General features: G+C 33.3%; 1 protein-coding gene across 1 annotated transcript in view; it reads right to left on the reverse strand.

Annotated features, from left to right (window-relative positions):
- The window catches only part of Smp_150770 (putative teneurin and n-acetylglucosamine-1-phosphodiester alpha-n-acetylglucosaminidase), a gene marked incomplete at both ends in the record, with an annotated part of 72881 nt that overhangs the window by 16675 nt on the left and 29570 nt on the right, over positions 1-26636 (reverse strand). Inside the window, 13 exons of the mRNA XM_018788770.1 lie at positions 972-1313; positions 2928-3204; positions 5417-5827; positions 7451-7741; positions 9071-9530; positions 10162-10404; positions 11378-11531; positions 13881-14127; positions 14800-14947; positions 14999-15145; positions 18013-18132; positions 20689-20932; positions 25870-26022. Of these exons, the coding sequence (XP_018654280.1) occupies positions 972-1313; positions 2928-3204; positions 5417-5827; positions 7451-7741; positions 9071-9530; positions 10162-10404; positions 11378-11531; positions 13881-14127; positions 14800-14947; positions 14999-15145; positions 18013-18132; positions 20689-20932; positions 25870-26022 (3237 nt within the window). The remainder of the gene's footprint in view (positions 1-971; positions 1314-2927; positions 3205-5416; positions 5828-7450; positions 7742-9070; positions 9531-10161; positions 10405-11377; positions 11532-13880; positions 14128-14799; positions 14948-14998; positions 15146-18012; positions 18133-20688; positions 20933-25869; positions 26023-26636) is intronic.

Here is a 26636-nt window from a genome sequence, read left to right on the forward strand (position 1 = left end):
AAATAGCGGTACTGGCTAATTATTTCCAAATAAGTAGGTCACTGAGACTCATACAAGTGAAAAAATGGGTTAAAATTGAATGCTTGGATTAATGAGTTACGATTTCAAAGAAATGTTGTCATTATCAATGCCTGAAATCAACGAATATACACAAGTACGAGAGTAGACATTTCACAATGTTGGGAACACTATATAGACATACGTTTTACTGCAAATATGTGAGTCAGGTTTTCACCAGATCAACCTGAAAACGTATCTACAAATTTTTAGATCTGTTAAAGTACAAAATATTATAGTGATTAATATGGCTGTGACTGGCACTTGACAATATTTTGTTACTGGATGTTTAAGAGAATCTATAAATCAAAGCCAGGGAGCACTGCACAGCTGTTTATTGGTGGAAGTACGATCACTAGTATTCTTTGAGATGTAGATACATGAAGTTGGCAAGTTCTTATTACAGTAGAACATGCCTTCTAGACCTATACGTCAACTAGACAACTGAGTGCGACATAATACAGTGGTAATGTTTTTTAGTATAAATTCTGTTAAAATGTATAGTTTATGCAATATCTGCAGAAGAATTACGGTATATTCTGACCGTAAACATTTCGAAGTATACTTGTTTTAGGTCGTCAATCAGTTCAAACGAAATGTTTGAGCGGCTGGGTTTGCTTTAGGTAGTAACGTTATTCATTACAAAGAAGATAAACATTAACTACAATTACTATGGTGCATTATTCCATGGTCTAGACTGACACAACTTCAATACCTGAGACATTCATAGTAATTTATTGAATCCAAAGTAACGTAATTGTCCCTTGATCAGTGATTATGCCTTCCACAATAAACTGTTAACTATTTGGGATACCGTTAATAACTTGAAAACAAAGTTATCTCAATAACACTTTAGCATTGAGAAGTATGTAGCCATACATAATTAAACATTTTAGTATAATGTGTAAGCGTACCTGTGGACAACTGATCGGGAGTATTTGTTGAAACACTTTTAGGTGTATTGTCTTGATATGAAACTTCATCCAAAGTGTGAAATCTCATATTCACAGGGATCTGACTTCTGACAATACGAGTTACATCAATAGATTTAGCATTCGGATACGTAATTTGTAACAAACGACCTGATTCAGGAGCATAGTGAAATTGTATATAACTTGAATCCTGTGGATTTTTTAAATAAGTTAAGAGACCGTCAAATGAATAAAGAAATTTCCAAAGACCTCCGTTGACGGGATCAACAAGAGTACTAATGCGTTGTCCAGAACCGGGTTCCAGTGTTACATTGTATAGATGACCTGAAATTTAAAAAAAAAAAGAATTTAATGAATAAGACAAATCCTAGCACTCAGTCATATTACACCGAGTATAAAGATGTCATGGGACGACGTGGAATTGGAGAAAGGAATCAGAATGGTGAGAAACTTGAGAATCTGTATCTTTTCAACAAAATGGTTAAAAGTGGCACCATTTTCCTCCAACTGGTAGTGACCAAGCTGAAACTATAGCTAAAGAAGCATTGGACACCTCGACAAACAACACTAAAAAAGTCTGATATAGCTGTTCTTCGAGATACTGACAAACTCAACGAATTCGAGATAGCACTCAGCAACAGGTTCAAGATCTACTCAAAGAAGAGGAAACTACTATGGAAACAACCGAAAAGGATTAAACGCGGAAAACACCAACCCAATCAAACTTGATGGAGAAGCTCCAGAAGAGGTGGAAACTATCACGTACTTATGCAGCATCATCGATGAAGAAGGAGGGTCCGATTCAGTCGTAAAGGTAAGGGTTGGTAAAGCAAGGACAGCATTCCTACAGTTAAAGAACATATAGGACTCAAAACAACTGTCAAACAATATCAAAGTGAGAATCTTTAATACAAACGTCAAGAAAGTTATACTGTTTTTATTTATTTATTTAAACAAATAAACATTGATACAAGGAGGCAACAAATAGATAAGCGCCACATATATCATTCGATTTATGTGAGGGCTGGGATACTGCCCGGGTGCCCAAAACGGAGCTAAAACTTGGAGGGATACCACAACCATCACAAAAAGGTTCAGGTATCTATTAACAGGTGTTTATGTAAAATGCTGAAGATCCATTGGCTAAACACCAGCAGAAATAACCAAACGTGGAAGAATTATGACGCCTCATGGTGAATGCCGAGATTCTTCAGAAGTCACAAGGCCGATGCCCCTTCTAACAAACAGAGCAACAATCAATATAGGTACATAGAATATTTGGAAAATGTGCGAGATCGGGATGACCAACCAAATAGTTACGAAAATGAGGAGATACAACTTGACGGTTCTCGGAATCATTGAAACCCATCGAACCCAAGCTGGACAGAAAAGGATGGATTCGAGAGAGATGCTGCTGCACCCTGGTCATTAAGAAAATGTTCCACATACTCAGTAAGTTGCTCTGATGATGTACAAAGATGCATGTAAAGCACTTATTGGATGGGAATGTCATGGATCCAGGATCATTAGAGCATCCTTCAAAACAAGAAGGAGGGAATCACAATGAAGGTTATCCAATGTTATGCACCGAGAGGTTGCAATCGATCATATCGAAGTGCTCAGGAAACAACCTGACTATCCTGATTGGAGACTTAAACTCCAAAGTCGGAATTAACAACATCGGGTATGAAGATATTACTGAACAACATGCAGGCTATATGGGTCTCACCGGATCACACTATACAGAACTAGATCGATCATGTTTGCATCACTGAAAAATTCAGAAGGTTAATGGAAGACGTGAGAACAAGGAAAGGAGCTTCGGATTGCCACCTGGTTGTGGTCAAGAGGAAACTGAGGCTAAAGAAGCACTGGACAACTAGGGAAACAGCAGTACAAAGGCTTAGTAAATAAAAAAATAAAAGAACAACATTTTACCTGTTGGGGTTTGAAGGCGTAAAAGATTTCCATGTGTATCACGATGTATACTTAATTTAATACTATGATCATCACCACGAATTTGTGAAAGCCAACCGCTTACTTCATTATTACGATAATCTAGTCTATGTGATATCATTTGAGTAGAAGTACTTTCAGTAGAAATCAACTGACCATAAGAACCGAACGAATCGATTTCATCTGTTTGTGAGTGTAGTATACGATACGTGTTGCCTGTTTCAGATATTTCCGGCAGTTGATAATGTATACGATATACCTGTTGCATAAATAAAGCGTGAAGTGAAATGTGAAGTAACAAGTAGATAAATGCATCTGCAGCAAGAAAATACAAACTGATACCAAAAAAATGAGGATATCGAGATAAAAATGGTATTGTAGGAAAATTCTAACATATGATGTCTGAAATAAATTCAAAAACCAGTCGACAGTAGAATTTAATCAGTAAAGAGTTTCAGTTAGGATTTAAGACTCATACTCATAGTGGTAAAAAGTTCGTTAAATATCAGCGAGCAGTAAGTCGGTAACTTAGTTTGTTTAGATATGGGTGAAACTTGAAAACAAAGTGAACACCTACGTTATAATGCCTATCTTTCATCCACCTAGCATCCAAGCTAAGATAGGTACCCAGATATTAAATTAAAATTACTTGCTAAGTCTTAAGCAAAGATGGATGATGGCTAGCAGTGGAATCAAGGACGCGCTTTTCGTTCTATTCGGGACTCGTCAGATGGACGAACCTATATTCCAGAGTCGATTTTCCTCTGGGACTGGAACCCAGTACCATTCGCTTCAAACGCCGTCGCGTCATCCACTTAACTGCTGAGTCCTGACAGCCACGTAGCTTAGTGCAATCGAGGAGAAGTTTAAATTCTTTGTGTATTGTTTATTTGAATTTCCCCATTGAAGCGAACGATATTGGGTTCGAGTCCCAGAGTAAACATCAACTCTGGGATGCAGGTACATCCAGATAAAGAGTCCCAAATAGGACGGAACGCGCATCCTGGATTCCACTGCTAGCCATTATTCATCTTTGCTCATAATGCTTATGACTTAAGCAAATATCGATGCAATCCACACAGGATGAACATATGCTAATAAAAGACAATTGTAATCCTAAACATCAATGGGAAGATTTAAATAAACAATACAAAGTGAATTTTACTGGCTAAGTCACTCAAATACGGGTATTTTACATGCAACATTCGTTTAAGTTCCCTATATTGGCAATAAGTTTGCATAGGTTAGTTAACAGTCTAGTATTAGTTGACACCGATGTTATTACGTCTAGTTCTCGGCTCCAGTTGTAATCCAAATGGGTTCCAATGTAGTCATCAAGCGAAGTAACTCGACATTTTGTACACTTCTCTTCAATGCTAGATGACTTCAAGTAATGAATGGAAACGCTGGACTTACGTTTCGTCTTTGTTAAAACTTGTCACCAGGAGAAATCTGCAATTTTTAAGAATATGATGCTAGCCATAGGGTTCAAATGGATGTCACTCACTGTAACATCTAGAGATGCTAACACTGAACTATTGAAGCAGTAGCTCACCAGAAACAGTTCAAACAGTTGGCATCGAAATTAAGAAATGGAATATAGAATAGCATTTCCTTATTAATTTGGTGTATCTGTCTATAAATAAGAATTTATCTTCAGTATCAAAAGTTGAAATTGGTCCTAAATTGATAGACTTTTATTATAATTTACGCCCATTAAACACAAAAGAGGAAAACGTCTGGTCCGTAGATAGGCCATAAAAGTATAAAAAAAAACAACAACAAAGTAGTTTAATCGATTAAACAAATTGAGTGGTTTGGACACAGTGTGCCAGAGCAGTATGATGTAAGATAGTCATTTGTTGTTGTTGTCTAAGGTATAATGACTTTCGAGAGGACGCGTGAAACGAATTTGTAAAGCCTATGAAGGTAGTACATTTATGATGGACAAACACGCTCAAACACAGTGATCAGATGTGGCAGAATAGATGATTACTTACTAAACAACAAAAGCATGCGTGATCATGGAGATCAAATAAAAAAAGAACAGTAAATTCAGCTAGAATGAAACAGATTAGAATGTCTAACTTATGTATCTTTAAGGTTTATTCAGTAGCACAATGTAGATCATGCAAAATCACAACAGAGTGAAATTCAAACACTGCAATAAAATCACAATCTGTACAATGCATGGCTCACATTAGAAAAGGTTTAACTATAGAGTAGAAAACAATTTATTGCTTCGCATGAAATCACACAACCAAACAAGGTGTTGGCAAAAGTAACTATTCATTCTTCGTGTATTACAGTAGCACAGCTTGCTATAACAAAAAAATATTTCTACACGAGTAAAGATGGCTTTTTGTTTAGCTATTCGAGCAATTTCGAAGTTGATATCGTTAAGGAAAGTAAAATTCTATGGAAATTAACAGAATAAGAATAAAGCCGTATTGTTGATATTTTAAACTTACTCTGTTATGTGAATTATCGGCCACAAACAGTTCACCAAATAAACTAACAGTTATACTGCTGATACTGTTAAATGAAAATTCATTGACTAATCCTAAATCTACAACACTTTCATCAGTACTAGAATGACGTTTCTTTGAATTATTCACATCTCCCTTGAACTGTCTAGGTTGACTTGGATGAATTCCAGTGACAGGATACAAGCGATTATCATTCGACCGACGGATCCATATATGCTGAGGTCCCGCGATAAACAAATCACCTTGAGGTGATACACTGAGACCACGAATATCGCCTAGTTCGACTTGTGTTGCTAGTGGAGCAAAACTCCAATCATCTGTTTTAATAGGACAGCCTTTAAGGCGTCCAGCTGCTAACGATACCATTTGATTGACTAAATGGTAACGATAAACCTAAAAAAAACAACCAATTACATATTCACAATCAGTACGGCAAAATTTTTTAAGTTATGTTATCGATTTGTTGATATATTCTTATGGTTGCCATAGGATCTAAGCGGAAAATTCATAACCATTTCCTGTGAATATTAGCTCATTTGCAACCAATACACCGGTCACTTCAGTATATATAGACTTGATAAGACATTTCAAATTATTGGTTAAAATAACAAACGAGATTTGTGTGTTTTCAGATGACAGTGTAAACGAAATAAGACTATTAGTAGCAAACGCGAAAAAGAGTTATCGTTCTTAGTTGTATTATAATGTACATCTGATATTTTCCAATCTAAAATATTACAATCTTCTTATTCAATGTTCTCTCATTACGCTTTGCCTATTCGGATTAGTTATGAGGAATTTAACAAAGTAAATAGATTTTTTACTAATGACATTTCAAAAAAGCATAACCTTGAATATACTCCATTTACCTTTAATTACACATACAAATAAAAAGATGCATAACTGTCTTCCACACAGTATAACCAAATAACAATACTTCATTTTTGACAAATATAATTTCATTCGAAGGTATATGTGTGTACTCATTCGGTTGAGTTTAATCCGAACCAAAAAATTCCTCAGTATTTCTTATTAAGTATTTTGCAAAGATTAGGTTGAAGGCTGACTTTTTTTTCATGTCAGTGACCACTTGTAGTCAGACCTTGAGGGTACCTAACTGACTGTAAAGAGTGCAGCAAAGACTCGAATCTCAGATTGATCATAAATTATTCAAATATGAGAGATTCTTAGGTAATGAATTTTAAAACGGTTTCAACTCTATCACAAACTGAAACTAAAGTCTTCTAAAACACTTAAATCACAATCAAAATCTAGATAAATTTGATACAACTTACCAAAAATGATATTGAAGATATGGTGAATCCATAATCTACCAAAATTAGTCGAACAGATTTCTTAATAAAAACGAAGTTCTTTAATCGTTCGGAGACAATCAACATGAAGTTAATTTTTAGTAATAAGTCTGTCCGAAATTAATAGTGGTCTCATCTAGAGATAAACCTTTGGTAATTCGTATTGCTAAGATGCAATTTACATAATTATCACGATTAAGTTTTCTCAGGTTGCAGAGAGCGACAGGCAGGTATTAGTTCACTTTAGCTTTAAATCATTGAGATAAGTTTAATCATTATTTATGAACCGTTGAGAGCATTCCGAATGTACATATCACTAAACAACGTAACTTATGGGGGAAAGGTTTTTGATTACACCTAAAACTTTATCAGCTGTCTGATTAGTGTAATTTCCAACAACTTTTAATAAATCCATAGAAACTACACAGATTTGTGAGTTTTAAAAGAATTGGTTTATTCTTGAATACAAAGAGAGACGGTGTTCACTCTAAACTGGTTGAATGTTGCTGATTGATCACGATCAAATTACTTCATACTACATTTGTCAGACAGCTCATAGCCTCAAATAAATAATTATTTAACAGGTATTATATAGTCATTTAGCATCTAACAGATGGTTTTAGGAAAAACATATTTCTTATGATTTGTTTAACGAAGTCAGTAGTTCAAGCAAAATGCTTTTTCCAGAACCATAAAAACTTACATGGTCGTTATCAGAGAAGTATAGTGCTTGCTCTAAAATACTAAATGCCAAGTGTTCAGGATTATTTAGCAACATCTGGTTTCCTGGGACAGATCGGTCACAAGGTGGTGTCGATGAAGATGGAGTTGTTTTTGGAATACTGGTCCCTGAGGTAGTTGTGTTAAGTGACTTTGGATTCGATGAATAATTTGGATCACTACCAATTACAAGTCGGGAAAATGGGATCATATTAGAACCAGTTTGCCGTAACGACAATGACCAAATAGATTGAGAATCAATAAAATACAATTCCTATATTTTAGATTGGGAACGAAAAGTATAAACGAACTTAAAACAAATAAAGCATTATAAAAATTTTTTTAATATTAAGCAGGTAAATGAAACAAAATGTATCATATTATATGGCTTTTTGGCAAATGCTGTTAATGAACAGTTTACAAAAAAATTCGAAACATTTATTTATGAAGTTCACGAATAATTGATACAAAGCCGAGTATCCCTACCCCAATTTGTATATAATCAATTGTTGCAGGACTCCAAATAAAGTAGGTAATTTGTTCATTTATCAAGTATTGTGGAATCTATAGAGTGAAATAGTTTTCGTATTTATTGTTTAAATTACGTTTTGCCTACTTGCCAGTAGTATACAAATTATGAAAACATTTGGACTGAAACTATACTTCATACTAGACTGTGATAGTATTAATAACTTATTCTGTGAATTTAGTTTATCTAAAATACTGTCTATGAAGCAATGGTTTGATTGAGTCACTAACAAACTCTGTAAGAGATAATAACATTGTTCATTAGCTTATTAACTAAGGTGTTCACATATAAAATTGCTCTGAACAAGAATGTATAAAATTGATAATAAAATTAGTTTTCCTAAAATAATAAGAAAATCGAAACTGTTTAATGTATGTTTGAATAAACATTCTACTGCCACACGGAATAATTTCATACACATTTGATTTATATCAACTGACCCTTCAAAATGAGGTGAATCAATAGTTTTCTGGATTCAAGAAGCAGTTAGAAACGGATTTCACGAAATCGATTTTAGGTAAGACGAGTAATCATAAAAGAGGGTCCGTATTATCACAATGTAAATAGATATGAATAAATAAGTAATGGAGTTAGATATCTACATATCTGGTGCTCGTTTGTACTAAAATCTATGTATTCAAAGAAATAAATAATCTTATTTAAATCAAGGAGATCAGCAGAGACTCATTTACATTTTTCGAACAACGACCACTATCTACCAACCGAGAAATTTGATGTGATCACTAAGTTAAATTATTACGGTTAGATTCACATGACTGCTAGAAAAATACATGATGCTTTAGATGGAAATTTCATGCTTGTTTATACATGAGTATTATTGGAGGTAATACTTAGGAGCTGTATGTTTTGCGTATTCAAATTACATATGTGGTAGCAGAAATGAAAACGTAAATCATACATAATGTAATGAATCAAAGAGTTCCTATTAGACTTCATTTTGTTCGTTCAACACTAAATTCATACATATGCAAATCATCCAACAGAAACTATTGGTTGAAGCGAAAATGAAGCTGTAAAATAGTTTGTGTAAAACAAAAAGGAACAAGAACACACCGTTTGAGTAGCGACAATTCCTTTAGGGGATTTTAAATTCTGTTTAATACAGAACTCTTGGTAGTTGAATGCTGTTGACGATGATTCAGAATTAATGTTAGACTTAGCGCTTGGAGATTGACAATCTTCTCCGATAAGTAAGTGTGCGGATAAATTTGGGGTGGTTTTTAGCCACCATATGGTTTTACTACTCGTGTGTGACAGGAATAATCCATTTGAAAAGTCTGCTCCACCAACATTTCCACTATTCCCTAATAATGTTAAAATGGAGTAATCGTTTGCATGATATATATAATTTGGATGAACAGTAATAAAATAGGTTGTTAACTGATCTTCATCAAAATTAGACTGAAGAAAGTCAAGCTTGTAATCAATTATTGTTTCCCATTTTCTACGATCGTTACGTTTCAATTGTTCTTGAAAGGGACTGTTTAGTGAATCTGATCTTATCAGTGGCATTCTAAAAGATGATGATGATTGTGAGGAGGACGATAACGCTGCTGAAGACCTGGAAGATAAGTGTAAAGAAAGAAATTTATGACGTTTGAATTAAGAAAAAAATATTTATTCAAGATAAAGTTTGACAGTACGGATTATAGTTGATTTCTGGTCTTTGGGATATAATGAACAAATCAATTTAGGAAGCTCAGTGAAAATGTCAATTTCGAAAAAAAATTCAGATAGCTTTTTGGATTGAAAAAATTTCATAATCTAATGACATTTGAAATTCTTAGTCTTGCCTGGTCATTGAAGAAACGATGTATACATAGTGATGTTTATAGTCCGACAAAGTTTAAGTATAGTTCCAGGAATAGTAAAGATGAATGGAATGAAATAAAAGTTTATCAAACGAAGAGACAACAGTATTTCAAGTGATATGTAACTTTCGGAAAGTATTTATGACAGAAACAAAGTTTCTAGAGCAAACGATTCCAGTTTAATGTAATTGCTTATAGATTATCATCATAATGAACACAATACAAAGAATAACATTCATTTTATTAATCAATTTCGTTGTGAAATTTTAATGTATCCAAAACAAATATATAAAGGAAAAAAAAACAAAAAGTGAATATTACAAATTAACCTACTTGTACTCCTCGGCTGGTTTAGTTGAATTTAACCAACGTAAAAATCCCCCATCACCAATTAGAAGATTGCCAGCTGAATCAGTTAGTAAACAGTATGGATTATATAGAGATAACTGTCGAGTTGGTTTATCATTAATTGAACATCGACTACAGTCATTTGGCGATCGACGTTGTTCAGTTAGTCCGATGACTGCACTAATATGCCAGTCTGTTTGTTTCAAGTAGAAATGTGAACCATCACCGCTTAACAAAATTAAATCAAATGATAGTTAAGCCATATATATAGTGAATAAAGATTTTTATTTGATGCTCGATATGTTCAGAAATCAACAGTTTATACGATAAACAGATGTAGGCAATAGTGGTTAACTTTATGTTGAGCCTATATCGACCAAGTGACAAGTATTTGCAATTTCACTTCATATGATCGGTTTTTAAAGTGGTAATTTATAGATTCATTTTATCACTGAGACTCTGTTTTTATATCAATCAAAAAATTATTGTAAACGATATACCCAGTAGCCGCATCTTTGATATCCTGATGGAGCATCTATTTTTTTGTTAAAATCCTAAATCGTTTAAAGATCCTAAATGTTTTGGTTTCTTATTTATTTTAACTAATTAGTCAAGTATGTTCAGCCCTTACTTTGCTAAAACTCTCTTTTGCGAAGATAAATACAAGGGGAAACCTCATGATGCTTGGTATACTTTTCTACATCCGTGTTCTTTGGAGAAACTAGAGATGATTTCATAGGAATTCATGGCGAAATCAATGTGCTTTTCACTGGTAAACTAATTCTCAACACGACGGGGTAAGAAGTTTTATTTCCTTAGCGATAATTCAATCGGTTACTTATCAGGATCTTTGATCTTTGACATTCAGTGAAAATCTGGAGTTCGATTGGTTTCGCATATATTTATCGACATATCAAATTCAACTTCGTATTTAGCACGATAAAATAGTTATTTTTTTATAATCTCGAATGTGAAAAGGGGAATCTCTAATATTTGAGCCACTTCTACATAGAATAAATAATTAATGGAATTAGATCAATACAGACATTATTATCATAAACAATCCACTCAATGTCTAATTAGTCTGAAATTATCAATTTTTATCTTGGCGATGATACATACTGGTAATCAGCAGTTATTCAGATATTTTAATGACCATATCACCACTGTATCATATAAATGTTCGTATAGGGGAACTTACCGATAAATAATCCCATGGCTAACTGCATATGTATGTAAAATATTTAAATTCCAATTAGCTAAATCTGAACTGATTAGTTCATTTCCGGGTAGTTGAACAACTCGATATTCCCAGAAAATACGTGGACATTTCGTGTATACATAACCAACAGATACTAGAAAGAAAAAGATTAAAAGTGATTTAGTCGTAACATAGAACTCGCAAGATTCGATCAACATATAGTTAAACGTACACTTATTGATACCAGCAGAAGTAAAAAATGACCGAGCTTAGTAATTTTCAAACGTAAAATTTATGTTAAGTGTTTTCCAAAGAACTTTTTGCTTAAAATGATAGATCAAAAAGACGTTTATATCACAGATATTATTCAGTTTGAATACTAGGTGTCCGGAGGCTACTAACAAAAGGCCTCGTACATAGAATTCTTGCTATTAAGCATCCAATGGTAAAACATGTCTGTAATATTGAGGAAATAGACACTCGCCATGAGATTTGAACTCATATCACCTGCTATTACAATCGGCTGCGTTAGCCCTGAGCTATCCAGGCTGAGACTGACCTTCTATTGTACTGAGATATTTCACACCGGTTAATTACTAAATAATAAGTAATATCGTATTTATCTAGACTTAAGTGTTGATAAAATTCTGTGAACTAAGTTGTAATATGTTAAGGGATATATTTTTTTGATTGGTTGTCGCAATGGAATTCGATCAGTATTGAAGATTAGATAGAATAAAATTCATAACTAGTCCTTTACCAATCTGTGTATTATTCAGTCTAATGCCCAGTTAACACTTTTTGATGGATCAATTCTGATGGGTATCGTAATCTGATCAGAAACATTGGTAGTTTCATCTTTTCGCTATATTCACACTAAACAGAAACTGAATTATTTGTTGTCCAATTTTAGAGTCCCAATAAAACTTCAAGTGTTGTAAAAGAACTTATTCATCAAAATTAGAAAAGCAGTTGGAAACGATCAACATTAAGGTGAACAATTTACGGTCTACTGAACAAATTCATTGGCTTAATTAATTTTAGTCCAATATGGTGATGTCGTCATTACAAAAAAATCTTTTATGATGTGGATAAATCACTAAGCTAACCATAAAGAAAATTTCTTTCAAGTGAACCAAACAATGCTTTGTTTAAAAATTGGGAAATTTCAATTCTATATTCAAAAATGTAGACTAAAACATATTTCATTTAAATGGATTATATTGAATTTATTAATTGACAGTTGAGCTTATTCATATTACAAGGAGCCAAAAAAAGGATGATTAATCTAGATGACTACTACTACTACTACTACTACTAGTTTTCAAATATCAATTTCCATAATAATCTTACAATCTCACTGATTTCATTTTCAATCATTAATTAAATGAAATATGTCTTGTTCCATTATAATGATTGTTTTCCTATGCATGAGTATTTCCAAAACAGTTGTATTTAAACTTGTGCACAATAAATGAAGTAGTTTCCAAGTTGATGGTAAGTAGTAGTGATAACATTGTAATATTGGAGTTTAAAACATTATGATCATAGAAGATACTTACGATTACTCAGAACACAAATAACTTATTTGATAATATAAAAAGCCACACAATGTCTAATTATTAACATTTTCACCAAAAGCTTTCTTTTAGAATGAAAGTTAATAACGGAATACATTAATTTCCAAACACCTTACAGCCTCATTTCGTTAGTTTGGGGAGGGAGTAGGTTACTATTTTTCGGTGTGTGGGCACTGTTCAAAGAATCCTCACAACAGCACCAATCAATGATCAAAAATAATCCTAATTTGTGTTGGTTTATAGATGAAAATATATTTCCATCAGTTCTCTGACTTAGCTGCCTGTTTAGTTTGTTCTTTGTTAAACATGTCAATGAAGCTGGTACATGGTTTAAAATTGGATGGTTTTGTGTCGGTTTATTTCATTCTGTTTTGCACTTATCAATTTTGATGAGGCCCACTAAGTTCATAGTTCTTAATTAAACAGTCGTCCTTCACCTCAATGGGGGAATTTTCAGGTAAACTGATATTGGTTATGTGGACATCAGTTACCGTGAGAAATTTATTTTTTCGAGTTGTAATTAACGTTTTATTTAACATAAAGTACTTCATCAATAAAGTCTACAAATAAATTCATACGAGGCCATACAAAGCAGCCATCTCGTTTACAGTCTATTAACATTTGATGTTAAGTGATGGAGAGAGATTTCTTTAACAAATTGGATCATGTAAACTGGAAAGGTAAATGTAATCAGGTCATGAAAATGTAAGAAAAGAGATAATAGAACACATACAGCAATAATACAAGTGCAGTAGTTTTTAAAAACGTCTTTATTTAAATAAAGTAGTTGATATGTTAAGATACATGCTTGAAATGGTTTTAAATATTATATTATAACACTAGATGCAAGAGAATCTTTACGATATATCGTGGATTTATCAATGAATAAGTAGCTTCACATAAAAATATAAACAGATACTTACCCTTGGCTTCAGCTAAACCGTAAACAGACCGATTGTAACCATCCGTTTTATTCCAATAGAAAGTGCTAAGTAAGCCAGGTTCAGGTTCCAAAAGCTTCACGTGACGTTGACCAGCAATATCAATTACTAGGTGAATTTCTTTCAAATTCAAAGGTGGAGCTCGATTTGATGCTAATAGATGAATAGATATGCCAGGTTTGTAACCGGAAGTGCGATCGGAACGGTATATAAGCCGAAGTTGTGTATCCTATATGATTACAGATATACAACTAAAATGAGAATCTAGTTGACCGAAGTAAACATTGGTCATTCACATTTAATGAATTTGTATTATTAGTGTTTTTCTGGTTTATAATACTTTTAGCGTCCAAAAAGTTCAATAACCCTAAATTCTAATTTTAGATTAGAATATTCGTCTAATATATTTGCCCTTTTACTTAATTATTTGCATTTTCTGTTTAAGCAATTACCGGAAGTCACTTTTAAAAATTCCAAAATGATGACCTTTAGAAATGCATTTGCAACTATACAAACAAAAAAACTGTAAAAATAATGAGTTTATTTATTGAAAGCGTAGTACCTAAATTGAGGTGAAATTCAATTATAGTATACCTAAATAGAATGGATGGACGTTATCATGAAGTGGATTTAGTAACTGGCCGATGGTAGCATATTCGGTGTATACCTTACACTAAGCCTTTAATAAATATTATTAAAAATATTCGGTTCCTTTCACCTGCCAAACCGAAATTATCGATCAGATGATTACAAAATATACTTGGAAAAATCAACAAACCTTTATTGGAATATTATACATCAATGCCCCATTTCTGACGCATATGATATTCTGCTCATCTAGGCAAACATTTGAAATATCCATTAATGAATTGCTTTGTATATAAGGACCACCAAGTGTAACTGTGTCATGTATATTTCCACTACTACATACATTTTCTACGACCATATTTTTATCTGAGAACTTGGGCATAAAACTGTTTATAGTCCATAGATCCCCGTGTATTGGTGATGGACCAAGTGTACCCCCAAAATCACCTGACAAAATATTACTAGTAGTGGTTTTCGTTGTTATTGTTGTTGGTAGGTCATTATTTGATAACTGTTTAGCATCATACATATAAAAATCGCCCATATTGATAATCTGATTAACAGGGACATATAAATTATGTACGGCTGAAAATTGATCAGTAGGATACCGTAGGAATTCTAACTGAACAATTGTTCCCCCATCAACTGGTAGGTCAAATCTGGAATAAATATTTTGAAAAAGGAACACGAAAAGATTAATGAGCTGCATAATATGGTACTTTGAAGATGGGACATGGTAAAATGAAAAACTAGGGTTAGGATGCTACACTTTTTGAAAGAACAGCAAGAGAACATTAACGGAAATGCCAACAAACGTACACAATAAACGAGAGGTAAATAAAAGCTAAAAGAAATGACAATAGTACGAAATCAAATTTACACGGGAAGATTGAAAGCGACTGTAATTTTAATCCGGTGGTCGACTTTGAGTAATCACAACTAGGATCCATTTCCAAGACCCGTTCCGAGGGGTATTTGTCTACTTGACCAAAGACTTGAATGACAAAGTAACAACAATGTTTTGTGTTTTGTGGTGGTTGAATAAACCTTTGTTCGCTGAAAACACTTTCTACTGTACAGTAGTTGTAAGGATGGCTCGTTGGCAAACTCAAGAAGCCCATAAAGAGCCGAAGACATTCCATCCAATCACCGCTAGAGGAACATTGTAGAATGTCGGCGTGTAGCTTCCCTATTGGATGAATAAGAAGGACCCCCTATGAGCCTGTTGGCTGTCCGAAATGACGATTTACTTTCAGCCAAAAAGCTATAATTACATGAGACTTTTACTATATTTGACACTATTGGGAATAACATTCCTACTTACTAGTCTTCTATCTCTTGAGACGTTGTGGGTTCGATCGTTCAAGTAGTCTGGCAGTACGCGGTATAGCAAGGAGCTAAAGCTCTAGATAAAACAACTGGCGACGGGGTCAATTTATCAAAGTGTCTATTACCTTTGATCGATTTGAAGCTTTTCTAGAGCTCCATGAAAAATTTTTCGAATAGTTTCAGATTCATATATTTGAAACACCAACGCAGCGAATGAACCTCAACAAGAATGGACTTACAGATGGTTCTTCTAAATCGCATGCTGATTATATCATCGATCCCATTCATGAATTTCATTTTGATGCTTCAGCTGGTGTAACATTCGAATCCTGGTACAAGAAATATGACGATGTATTTACCGTGGACTTAAAAACGTTTGATGATGTCGCCAAGGTCAGAGTAATCCTACGAAAGCTGGGGACTATTGAACATGAACGATACACTAATTACATTCTTCCCAAGAACACAAGAGACCTTTCATTCAAAGCAACAGTTAATATTTTGTCGCAAATTTTCGGTGAACAGTCTTCCTTATTTAATATTCGTTATCAGTGCTTGAAGATAGTAAAAGCTGGCAACGATGATTGGGTGCAACATGCCAGCATAGTAAATCGCGAATGTGAGCGCTGTAAACTAGCAGCAATGACAGAAGATCAATTCAAATGTCTTGTTTTTGCATGCAGCTTACAGTCTCCAGAAGATGCAGACATCAGAACCAGAATTCTGAGTAAAAGTGAAGTGTCCAAATATTACCCTTCAAGAGGTGACAACTGAATGTCAACAACATGACACCTCAATGGTGGGAAATAATGGTCGACTCCCTTGTGTACAGGCAGTAAGTGGGAAGAAAGATTCCTATATGCAAAAGCAGAACGCAACCAAAAGGAAGCCTCCATTCGCATGTTGGTTTTGCGGAGAGCTGCATTACAAAAGGTTCTGCTCATACAGAAACTACCGGTGCACTAAGTGTCAGTTCAAAGGACATAAAGAAACATGTTGTAGGAAGAAGATGCACCGTCACACACCACGTGTTCATTACCGGAGACGCAAACATTATTCATCAACTAATAGAATAATAGTGGCACATACAAGAACAGAACGTAACCGAAGGAAATATGTGACTTTAGAGATTAATGGACGCCGTGCAGCTCGACACTGCTTCAGACATTTCACTCATCAGCCGGAAAACATGGAGTCATATTGGCAAACCCTTGGTGCTCTCAACAACTCAGTTAGCCCACAGTGCATCTGGAGGGAAGTTAAATATTGTTGGAGAGATATGCTGTCCAGTTAAAAAAGGCAATCTACAGAAGAATGCCAAAATATATCTCACAGAAAGTCCAGGACTAGATCTGCTTGATCTGGACTTAATAGAAACGCTACAACTGGCTAACCAGCCAATTAATCATATATGTAGTCGGGTGAAATCTGATGCAGACTACTTGGTTGGGGTCCGTGTGACCATCGTAACCAATGGTTGGAGACTCTGGGTGACATGGCTCAGAATCGATCACAATGGCGTAGGTGTATACACTCTCTGTCTTTCTTTAAACTATGAAATCAAAGTTGCTTCATATCTTCCTGTAGTATATCCTTATATACAATCTTTCTTTTATATATTACCACCATTAAATTAACTATTTCTATGAATTCGGTGTTCATCTTGTAAAATTAAAATTACTTTATACTTTTCTTTCTAAGAGCTAATTATTTCTTCCTGTATCATATGCCTATACACAATCTTTCTTTTATATATTACTATCATTGAAGTAACTACTTCTGTGAATTTGGTGTTCATTTTGTTGTGCTAATGAGGTATGGCAACTTGAACCGATGCATATATGCGCCTGGTACTACGTTGTAGCCGACTGACTGAGTTATGTAGGTGGAAACAAAAAAATATTTCTGTGATGGTTCCCATTAAAATTATATGCTAATTAATAACAGGGAAATATAGAGTATTCTCTTTACCTACCACTTTTCCATATCGATTCTTTATCTACGTACAAAAGTCAGTGCAAGCAAATGAATTATTTGAGACAGATTACTCAATAGTGTATCAAGCACTCGACTTTCACCTACTGGATAACAAGTTTAAAGATTACGATTACTAGAGCTAGGACGTAAAACCGTATCTTAAGGTCGATTATATGAACTTATATTTAATCAGTGGTTTGAATTTGGAAAATTAACTGACCTTCCACTTTTATCAGTTAGTGTATATCCATTTTGCATATTAGCTCTATCGGATACACGACAACCCCAAAATACAGTTCCGTCCCATTGACGAATTACACCACGAACAACGGAAATACGTCTGAACAATGTAAATACACAATATGATTTAAAGTAATTAGAATGAAATAACAACACTGTAAAATAATAAGTGAACGTAGTTCAAATATACATGGATTTGTAGACACTTCGCTAATCTGGTAGCATGCTTAAATCACAAAAGTAAGTTGTGCAACAGTCATTCCAGTAAATTAGTAATCCAAAATCTTTTTAAAAAAAGAATTTTAAATGACTAAATGAGTTTTTGTTTATTTCAATTAAGCTTATGGGTGAGGCGATAGATTTTCTAGTTATATATTAAATAACTGGTAACAAAATCTGTAGGCTTTCATTGGCATCGAAATATAATAATTATAGTTAATCTCTGAATCTTGTTTGTCTTGATTTGTAGAAAATTAGCCTTAAAATCGAATTTCGATGATATTGACGCTCCGATTCTTAACACTTACTATAAAATAATTCAAAGAAAATTAAGATGACAGTAATGGAAATACATGTTTTACATAAAGGGGATTATTTTAATAAAATTCAAGGTCTATGATATGTTTGTGGATGACCCTGAGATTCAGGGAAATCAATATTTAGGAGTATTCCAACTTTCTAGTACTTATGATATGAACTATAAAATGTTGACAAAATGGTTTTATCACTTTCTGTAGATGAGAGGCCTTTTCGAAAAAATATACGATAGTCATGAAATAAGTAAGAAAAAAACACCGTAGGATTTTAGATTACAAAAAATGTACGCTGAGTACACTTCACCATCACTAGTTGCATTCAGAGGTTAGCAATACAAAAAAATACAACCAGTTGAGTGTATAGGGTAGTTTTTAAAGAGAACAGAACTAGAATTATGGTGTCTTATCTCCTGCCTTGGTAGCGCATATATTAAGCACTTGGTCATTTAAAAAAGCCATTTCGTTAATGGACGATTTCACTTCCGACGAACTGGTAAATAAAATAAAAATATGGAATGAATGCTCGTTTATAATATACAACAGCCAGTCGACAGAAAACCCAAAAATAGTCAACAAAAACAAAATATTTTAGCGGATAGCTCAGACGAATCGGTTGTTGATGAAATTGTGAATTTCCAGGCAAGAAGAAAAACCTGACAGGTGGATTTTATTATAATAATAATTGTATATATAATATAAAACTGTAGATAACAGAAATTAACAAGTGTGAATGATAGATAGTAACATTTAAAGAATTATAGTAATGAAACTTTAGACTGAATTATCGTATCATAGAGCATCCACAAAGATGTTTTCTTTTAGTCGTTACCTTCATACTTGGTTGATTTTTCGAGATTTTCCTACTTCATGAGTTTTCACCTCTTCAGTCTTCGATGTTTGAGTATGAACTAGCCTAGTTTCTTTTACTGATTTAACTAGAAAGGATTTCTACTAGTCAATTTGACTGTTTGTTTCTGAAGACTTCAAAGTGATATATACACTACATGTAACGTAGCTGGGTCATTTTATTTTGAAGTCTCTTTCTGGTGTTGTATACTATAGTTCTTTAAGTACAGTTACAAATGTTGCAGTTTTCGGTAATAGTTTGTGTATATTAACCAAGAAAAATGGAAAATCACTAAGCTGATGAACAGAATAGGACAGTGGATGAGACATTCATCATGAATAGTTCAATGATAATCTTTGAGCTTAATGCACTGAATAAAGTTATCGATTATGAAAAGCTGTGAAACATAGATGAATTAGTGGATTTTTATTGACTGAGGAGGTTGGTATATGCGTTATGTATGCTTAACTACCACCTAGCTAGAAGGTGATATTGTCTGGTGTAGACATAAGTTGGAGGAAAGCTAGGGGCGATCAAACTAAAAACGTGGCATCAGTCTATGAATATACTGACTGTCGACCTAATCCATGTTAGTAAATCAAGACTAGTTGGTTAGAGTCTGTGAGGTAAACACAATCAGTATTTAAAGATTTCGTGTAACATAGACCAGAATCCCTCACAATAAAACAGATGCAATCACTCTAACTACCTCTCGATCTCTAATACCCGAATTCCTTCATTCATACCTTTCCATCATGTCAATTGGAATCATTTTATTAATGTTCAGTTTTTCTTAGTATCATTGTTACTACATTATTTAGATCTCTTTAGCAGTTCATCTTGTTATATTCATTTCGTCGTTCTGAAGTGATCTGGACAGTTGGGCCAATGAACATCTACGCTGTTGAGTGAATTACATTTTTGAAGCTAAGACAATAATATATAAAGTTTGAGGAAAATACTCAGAGTGAGGGTCCATTAATAAAAATCATTTATTCGCTTGGAAAAAAAAGTCTCTTCAGAATTTTTATGGCCACCAAAACTTATTAAATTAAACGCCGAATGAAGAAATAAATATTAATATCAGTAACAGAATAGATAAATGAATAAATAAGAATACACAAATAGATAACCAAAAAAAATTAAAATTAAAATAAGGCCGAATTCAAGTAAAATAACAACAGCAGCGGAAGGTGACAAAAATCCAAAAGTACAAGTTGAGAAGTGAATTCCTCCATTAAAAAAAACAACAAACGGCAGAAATTGTTCTAACCTGGGATCGAAGTTCTCTACAACAATACGTTCACGTCTTAGAAGGAATTCTAATTGACCATAAAATGCACTGTCCAATGGTGCAATCGGTGTAATTAATAAATAATAATCAAATGATTCACTGTGTGCACAACTTTGTTGAGCGTTATCAGCAGCTACGCCACCAGCATTTGGACCAAGTTTAATGAGTCGATCACAATGTGTCGATGTACAGCAATCGGGATCTAAACAATCAACAAGATCATCTAACCGAGAGGAAGGAAATAGAGGAAAAGAGAAATATGGTGTTTAGTATGATTAAGTGAAGACAGTTTACACATATGTATTAAAAACATTTATTGAATATTAGAACAATAGTGTGTGTGCTTGAAGGGAGGGATCCCTTTCCAATGATTTCATTCGCGAAGGCTGTGCAGTTAAAAATAATATACAAGTTCTTGGTAAAAAAAAAAGAATAACATTAATATAAATTTTCGTTGGCTATTAACAATAGTTTATCGAATGTATAATAACGAAAAGGAACAAAAATATAGCAAACTTTTTTTCGTTAAAAGACTGAAACGGAATAACTATGGAGCCTAAAGAAATTAGCCACTAAGGACAAAACAAACGATAAAACGGATAACTACAAAGACTGGTTGTAAAACATGCCAAACTAAATTGCTCAGTGAAATATAATAAAAACATTCGGGATAGAAATCGATTAGTCTGGAGTTGGTAGAGGCGGTGTTTGATTCGATTCATGGTTATCAACAGTCCACAACTCAACAACATGAATAATAAAGAACACTTTTTCTACCATGTCAATAGTTTAATGTGTTTTAGTTCGAACAATTATACTCAACTGGCTAGTAATCTATCTTAATATATACACATGGGATGGTGTACATTTTGATTCAGCAAACATGTACAACTTTATACCTATTTCTTGTCTTCACACTTAGGTAGCAAGTTGGGCTTGTACACATGATTACCATTAACCGAATCAGGCGACCAACCAACGTAGATTCAATGAGTAAATGCTTGGTATCATAAATGAATAGGCTGTCATATACAACACAAGGATGATGTTTTGCAAGGACTTAGATGGGAAGCTCACAATAACAGGGTTTTTATTGATGAGAGAGGTTAGGAAATCAAAAATAAACATTATGTAGGAGCCTTGGAAAATAACAATACTAGTCATAATAACTACTATTACAGTAATATTCCGAATGTTATTTGATTTACATTATTTAGAGAATATTACAATTTATAAAAAATGATGACAGAGAGGCGTCTTTATGCGCCTTTTTTATTATAATAAGAGGCATAACAATTAATGAAAGAATAGTGTCTTTTTTCTTTCGTATAAATGAGTGTTATTGTGAATTTATATATGAATAGACATTTCATAATGATGGGCACAGAAATCCAATGATTTGCAAATAAAAGATATATATTTTCCAGAATCTCAGTTGTATAAATTAAGAGATATTATCAACTTTTATACATTTTGTAAGAATGTATGGGTAAATAACGGCACTATAAACAACAAGAGAAAAATCAGTTCACAAAAAAGATCAAATAAGCTAATATTGAACCACATTTAACAGGCTTCGAATATTTACAGAATTATTTAATATTAATACTTAATAAAGTTCACTAGAGAGTCACAGATGAACAGAACTAACCGGTTAATTAACCAAAGGAAAAAAGATAGTTTCATTATGGGTAAATAAACTATTATCGCTTGTGTTCTGTGTAGATATTATGGTTAGATAACACGTTATTTTTGAGTTAAAAATTATGATAAAAGTCGATAAATGTAAACACTAAACAGTATAAATCACGGATCAACTTTACCTAGACAACGTGGTGGGTGAGTAATATGCTAAGTGGTCTGAAAAGGGATAATAATGTCGTCTAATGCGACCTGATTTATAATAGTTATCTAGCTGATAAAATCAGTCACTAATGTTCCCATTTAATATTGCTTAACCTAGAGACGGTAATTACACAGAATCCTCTTGACTCAATTTTTACACTTGAATAGGTTTTGATGTATAATTATCAGAAAGACTTTTAAAGAATACAAAATTTAATCGATTGGGGGTCAGAGAAATCATTAAACAAATTGTATATAGGATGAGTAAATTTTAAATCAGAAGTAACTGGGATTATAGTTAAAGACGAACAGAGATCTGATATATATTGTGGTGAAATATATTAGAAGCTCAGCCAATATTGATTGAATGAACCGTCGTTAACCACATAGAATCACACGAATATTCAAGGTATAAAGATATCGTCAGTGAATATGTTTATGTTCTTTCCTATTTTTTTACAGAATAGTTGTTTGAGAAGAAATCCTATGAGGAAATGATAAAAATAATGAACATCTAAATGAAATAATAGAATCCCTTTTAATTCCCACACAATGATCGATAATCCTAAATCGAGAATAACTATTTAACACATAAATACAATGAGGTTACGAAAGGTGGATGAAATTTGCACGTAACTATAACTTACAGAATTTATCAAACTTAGTGGCTTAATTTGTGAGATTCATCGGTGAATGGGACACTGGATAATTTGCTCGACTACCAGCATTTTCACTAAATGATGGGCTTTTATAAAACTACTAAAAGATGACTGACAACATGAGCACATGCATAAAGAAATTAGAAAATAATCAAATTAGTGTCAAGATACAAGTAAAAAGAATATTGTTAAACATAGGCTGTTAGTTATAAAAAAGTGATGAACATATGTTTCGAACTTATGATCTGAAGGAAGTTCAGGCTTCTTTAGAGGGAAGAGAAATTAAGCGCTTTATTTGTACGTGGTAGTTGAAGTCTATCGATCAACTAGAGAAAGAAACTGAGTGACTGTGAACCCTTGGGATAAAAAACGACAGTGTACTACCTATCGTATGGTTGTACTACCTGAGTGGAAAAAAGCAATATCCCGGTTACAGTTCGTTAGTTAGTCCGTATAAGTATGAACATATTACTGCAGTCCATGGGAATTAAATGTTCAAGCACCGATTTTCGTCATTTAAGATGTTATTATTTTCTATATGAATGAAATAAAAATAGCTAACACTTAGTTAACGATTAGACGGACGATTGTTTGAGATAAAGGAACAGCCTAAGTAGATTGGTTTATTATTTGTATCACAGTCAATTATACCTACAACTTGTATTTGCTGGTACATTTATCATTAAGTTGTATAATTTTGTCAATGAAATGAAGTTGGTAGATCCACGCATGGCTAACACAGCAAAATATTTTCTCCTAAACGTTATAACATTGTTGTTAAGTATTAAAACAAATGTCAAATGTGAGTGCTTATGTTCAAATATATGAAATTCTTTATAATCTACACACAGAGTTGTCACTGAAAATGAATTATGTACAGACAGTCAGAAAAGCAGTATATATATACTGGGAATATCTAATTTATTGTTTCTTCACTTTTCCCCTCGACACAATGACAGTGTGAAAAAAGTAGGAAAAAATTTTTTTTTTGAGATAAATGAATTAATGATTTATACAGAGAGTTTGGTCTATTCAGTGTGGGCTATTCAAGGATAACAGTTTGCTTTCCTATACAAAAAATAAATCCATCCATGATTATCAGAAGGCGATTTGTTGAGATTTTAGTGATTTTATTGTTGAAATTTATGATTATTTAATCATAGATTTTAGTTTAAGATTTGGGTATGTTTCGACACAAATGCAAGTAGTTCATTTACATGTCATGCTAATAAAACTTGAAACATTAGTTGGGAGAAACAACAAGTACCGGATATTTGCTTGTTCATCCTTAAAAACAAGTGTCATTTACATCCACTGAAACTTAGCCAGAATAGTAACGATTAATTTACTAGTCTTATGCTATTCGAAGATTAATAATGATGAAATCTGAAAATGTTGTAAACTGTAATCTGACTTAATAGTTCAAATTTTGACTAAATAGTCAACTTAAAAGTTTTGTCCAACATTTACATTGATGACTACTACCAAGATGTACCGCATTGAAGTGCAACAACATATTTATGAGTGGTATTTTAAAAATGGAAATTCATTTTTTCATCACAATATAAAATATATTTTTTATGTTTCAAAAACTCTTAACCCACTATTAATGTACAACTGAGTAATTGGTAAGAACAACTGCTAAAATCAACTAATTTCAGGATCATTTATTTATTATGAAATAAATTCATATGAACCCCACAAATTTTCGAAGGACAGAATAAACACCAAATACATTTTATTTTGTCATGGCACTCATTTTTAAAATGACATGGAGTGAACAGGGAGATAGACTCGTATTGAATAAGAATATTAAACTAAAAAGAGGTGGCCAATACAGTATGACAGGTATTTTTCATACGTAACAGAAAAATGAGATAAATCATGCATATTTAGATATATACAAATATGATGAAATTTTTCCCAACTATTTAGCACTCTTTGTTTTTAATGTTAACTGCCAACATCGCATATTGACAGAAAGATATGGGACACGAAGAGTTCACTTAGGGGAGTTGGAAAACCCTAATTCCAAACCAATGGTGTACATTGGCTCCATGGTCCTGAAGGAACAAATGGCGTATGAACCAATTGTTGAACACCAGCTACCATAGGACTGCATTTCTTAACGTTGCTCCACTGCCTTGTAGATTAGACCTTTAGGTCAAGGCTCGGAGAGTGGCCCTCTAAGAACACCATCTACTTTGGTTTGGGAGCCCAGGCAGTATCCCAGCCCTTAGATAAATCGAATGATGAATTTTGGAGCATATATGTTTGGTGCTCCCTTGTACCAGTGTTTGTGTATTTAAATAATGAGTAGTAATAATAAACTAATAATGTTCTTGACATAAATATGATTACAAATAAGCAAATAAAATCATTCGCTTTGTATTATATTTTAATAATGACTTAGATTATGAGAGATTACTTGTGATACTAAAAAAAGACTATTTCGGATCTGATTGTCTAGAGAAACGTTGGAGTTATTATTAAATCAATCAGGCACTGAGACTTAAATGAATATAATTTTCTTTTTAATGTCTTCCATTAACTCGGCGTCCAAAAACTGTGAGACTATTTGTCTCCAAACGTGGACAGTTTTTGTATCTCTGATGATATTTAAAAACTTAAAGGATATTTAATAGACTAAATTTACCATGATCATTATCTATTCCATCATCACATATTGTTTCGATTTGTCGTTGACACGCACTACCTGACCAACCAGGAGAACATTGACAATAATAAGAACTAGACAATGGATACATGGTGCATTGACCGTGTCCATTACAATGATCTGGGCAACCATCTACAAATAAGTAAATAATAAAAGAACAACTTGCATGATCTTCATAACAGGTTTACTAAGTATATGGACGTACATTGAGAAATAAGAGGGAACAACAAAAAATCATTTTTATACTATGATATAAATACAAAATTCGGAAATCTTGAGGATATTACCTTAAGCACAATTTAGGAATACATATTATGCTGCATGCATGATACCCTACTAGACAGAATGGAACATCTTCAAGGTAGTACGATTGGCTTAACACTTTTATTCCGATTTTGTATTTAACATGTTAATGTTCACAGTAATTAGAGGTTAAACGTTAGACGACTCGACTGATTATCTCATATCGGTGAACAAGCTATGTACATTTGTCAGTAGAAAAAAAGAAGCAGGGAGAAGGAAGAAAGGTAGAGATGTTACGTTTTTGAAAAAAGGCAACAAGAAAATACACGAACGAGAAGAGTGGGCAGAAAAAAAAGATTAAAGGTGAACAAAAATCAACTAACTAACTAGTAAGTAACAATCGAAGTTCATTCGATAGGCATTGCCATTCTTACCCAAATGATGGAAAGATAAAACAGTAGACGAATAAAAATAAAGACTAACGAGGATATTGAAAAGTTACT

The sequence above is a fragment of the Schistosoma mansoni genome, chromosome W (genome assembly GCF_000237925.1).
Source record: "Schistosoma mansoni strain Puerto Rico chromosome W, complete genome".
Classification (NCBI taxonomy): domain Eukaryota; kingdom Metazoa; phylum Platyhelminthes; class Trematoda; order Strigeidida; family Schistosomatidae; genus Schistosoma; species Schistosoma mansoni.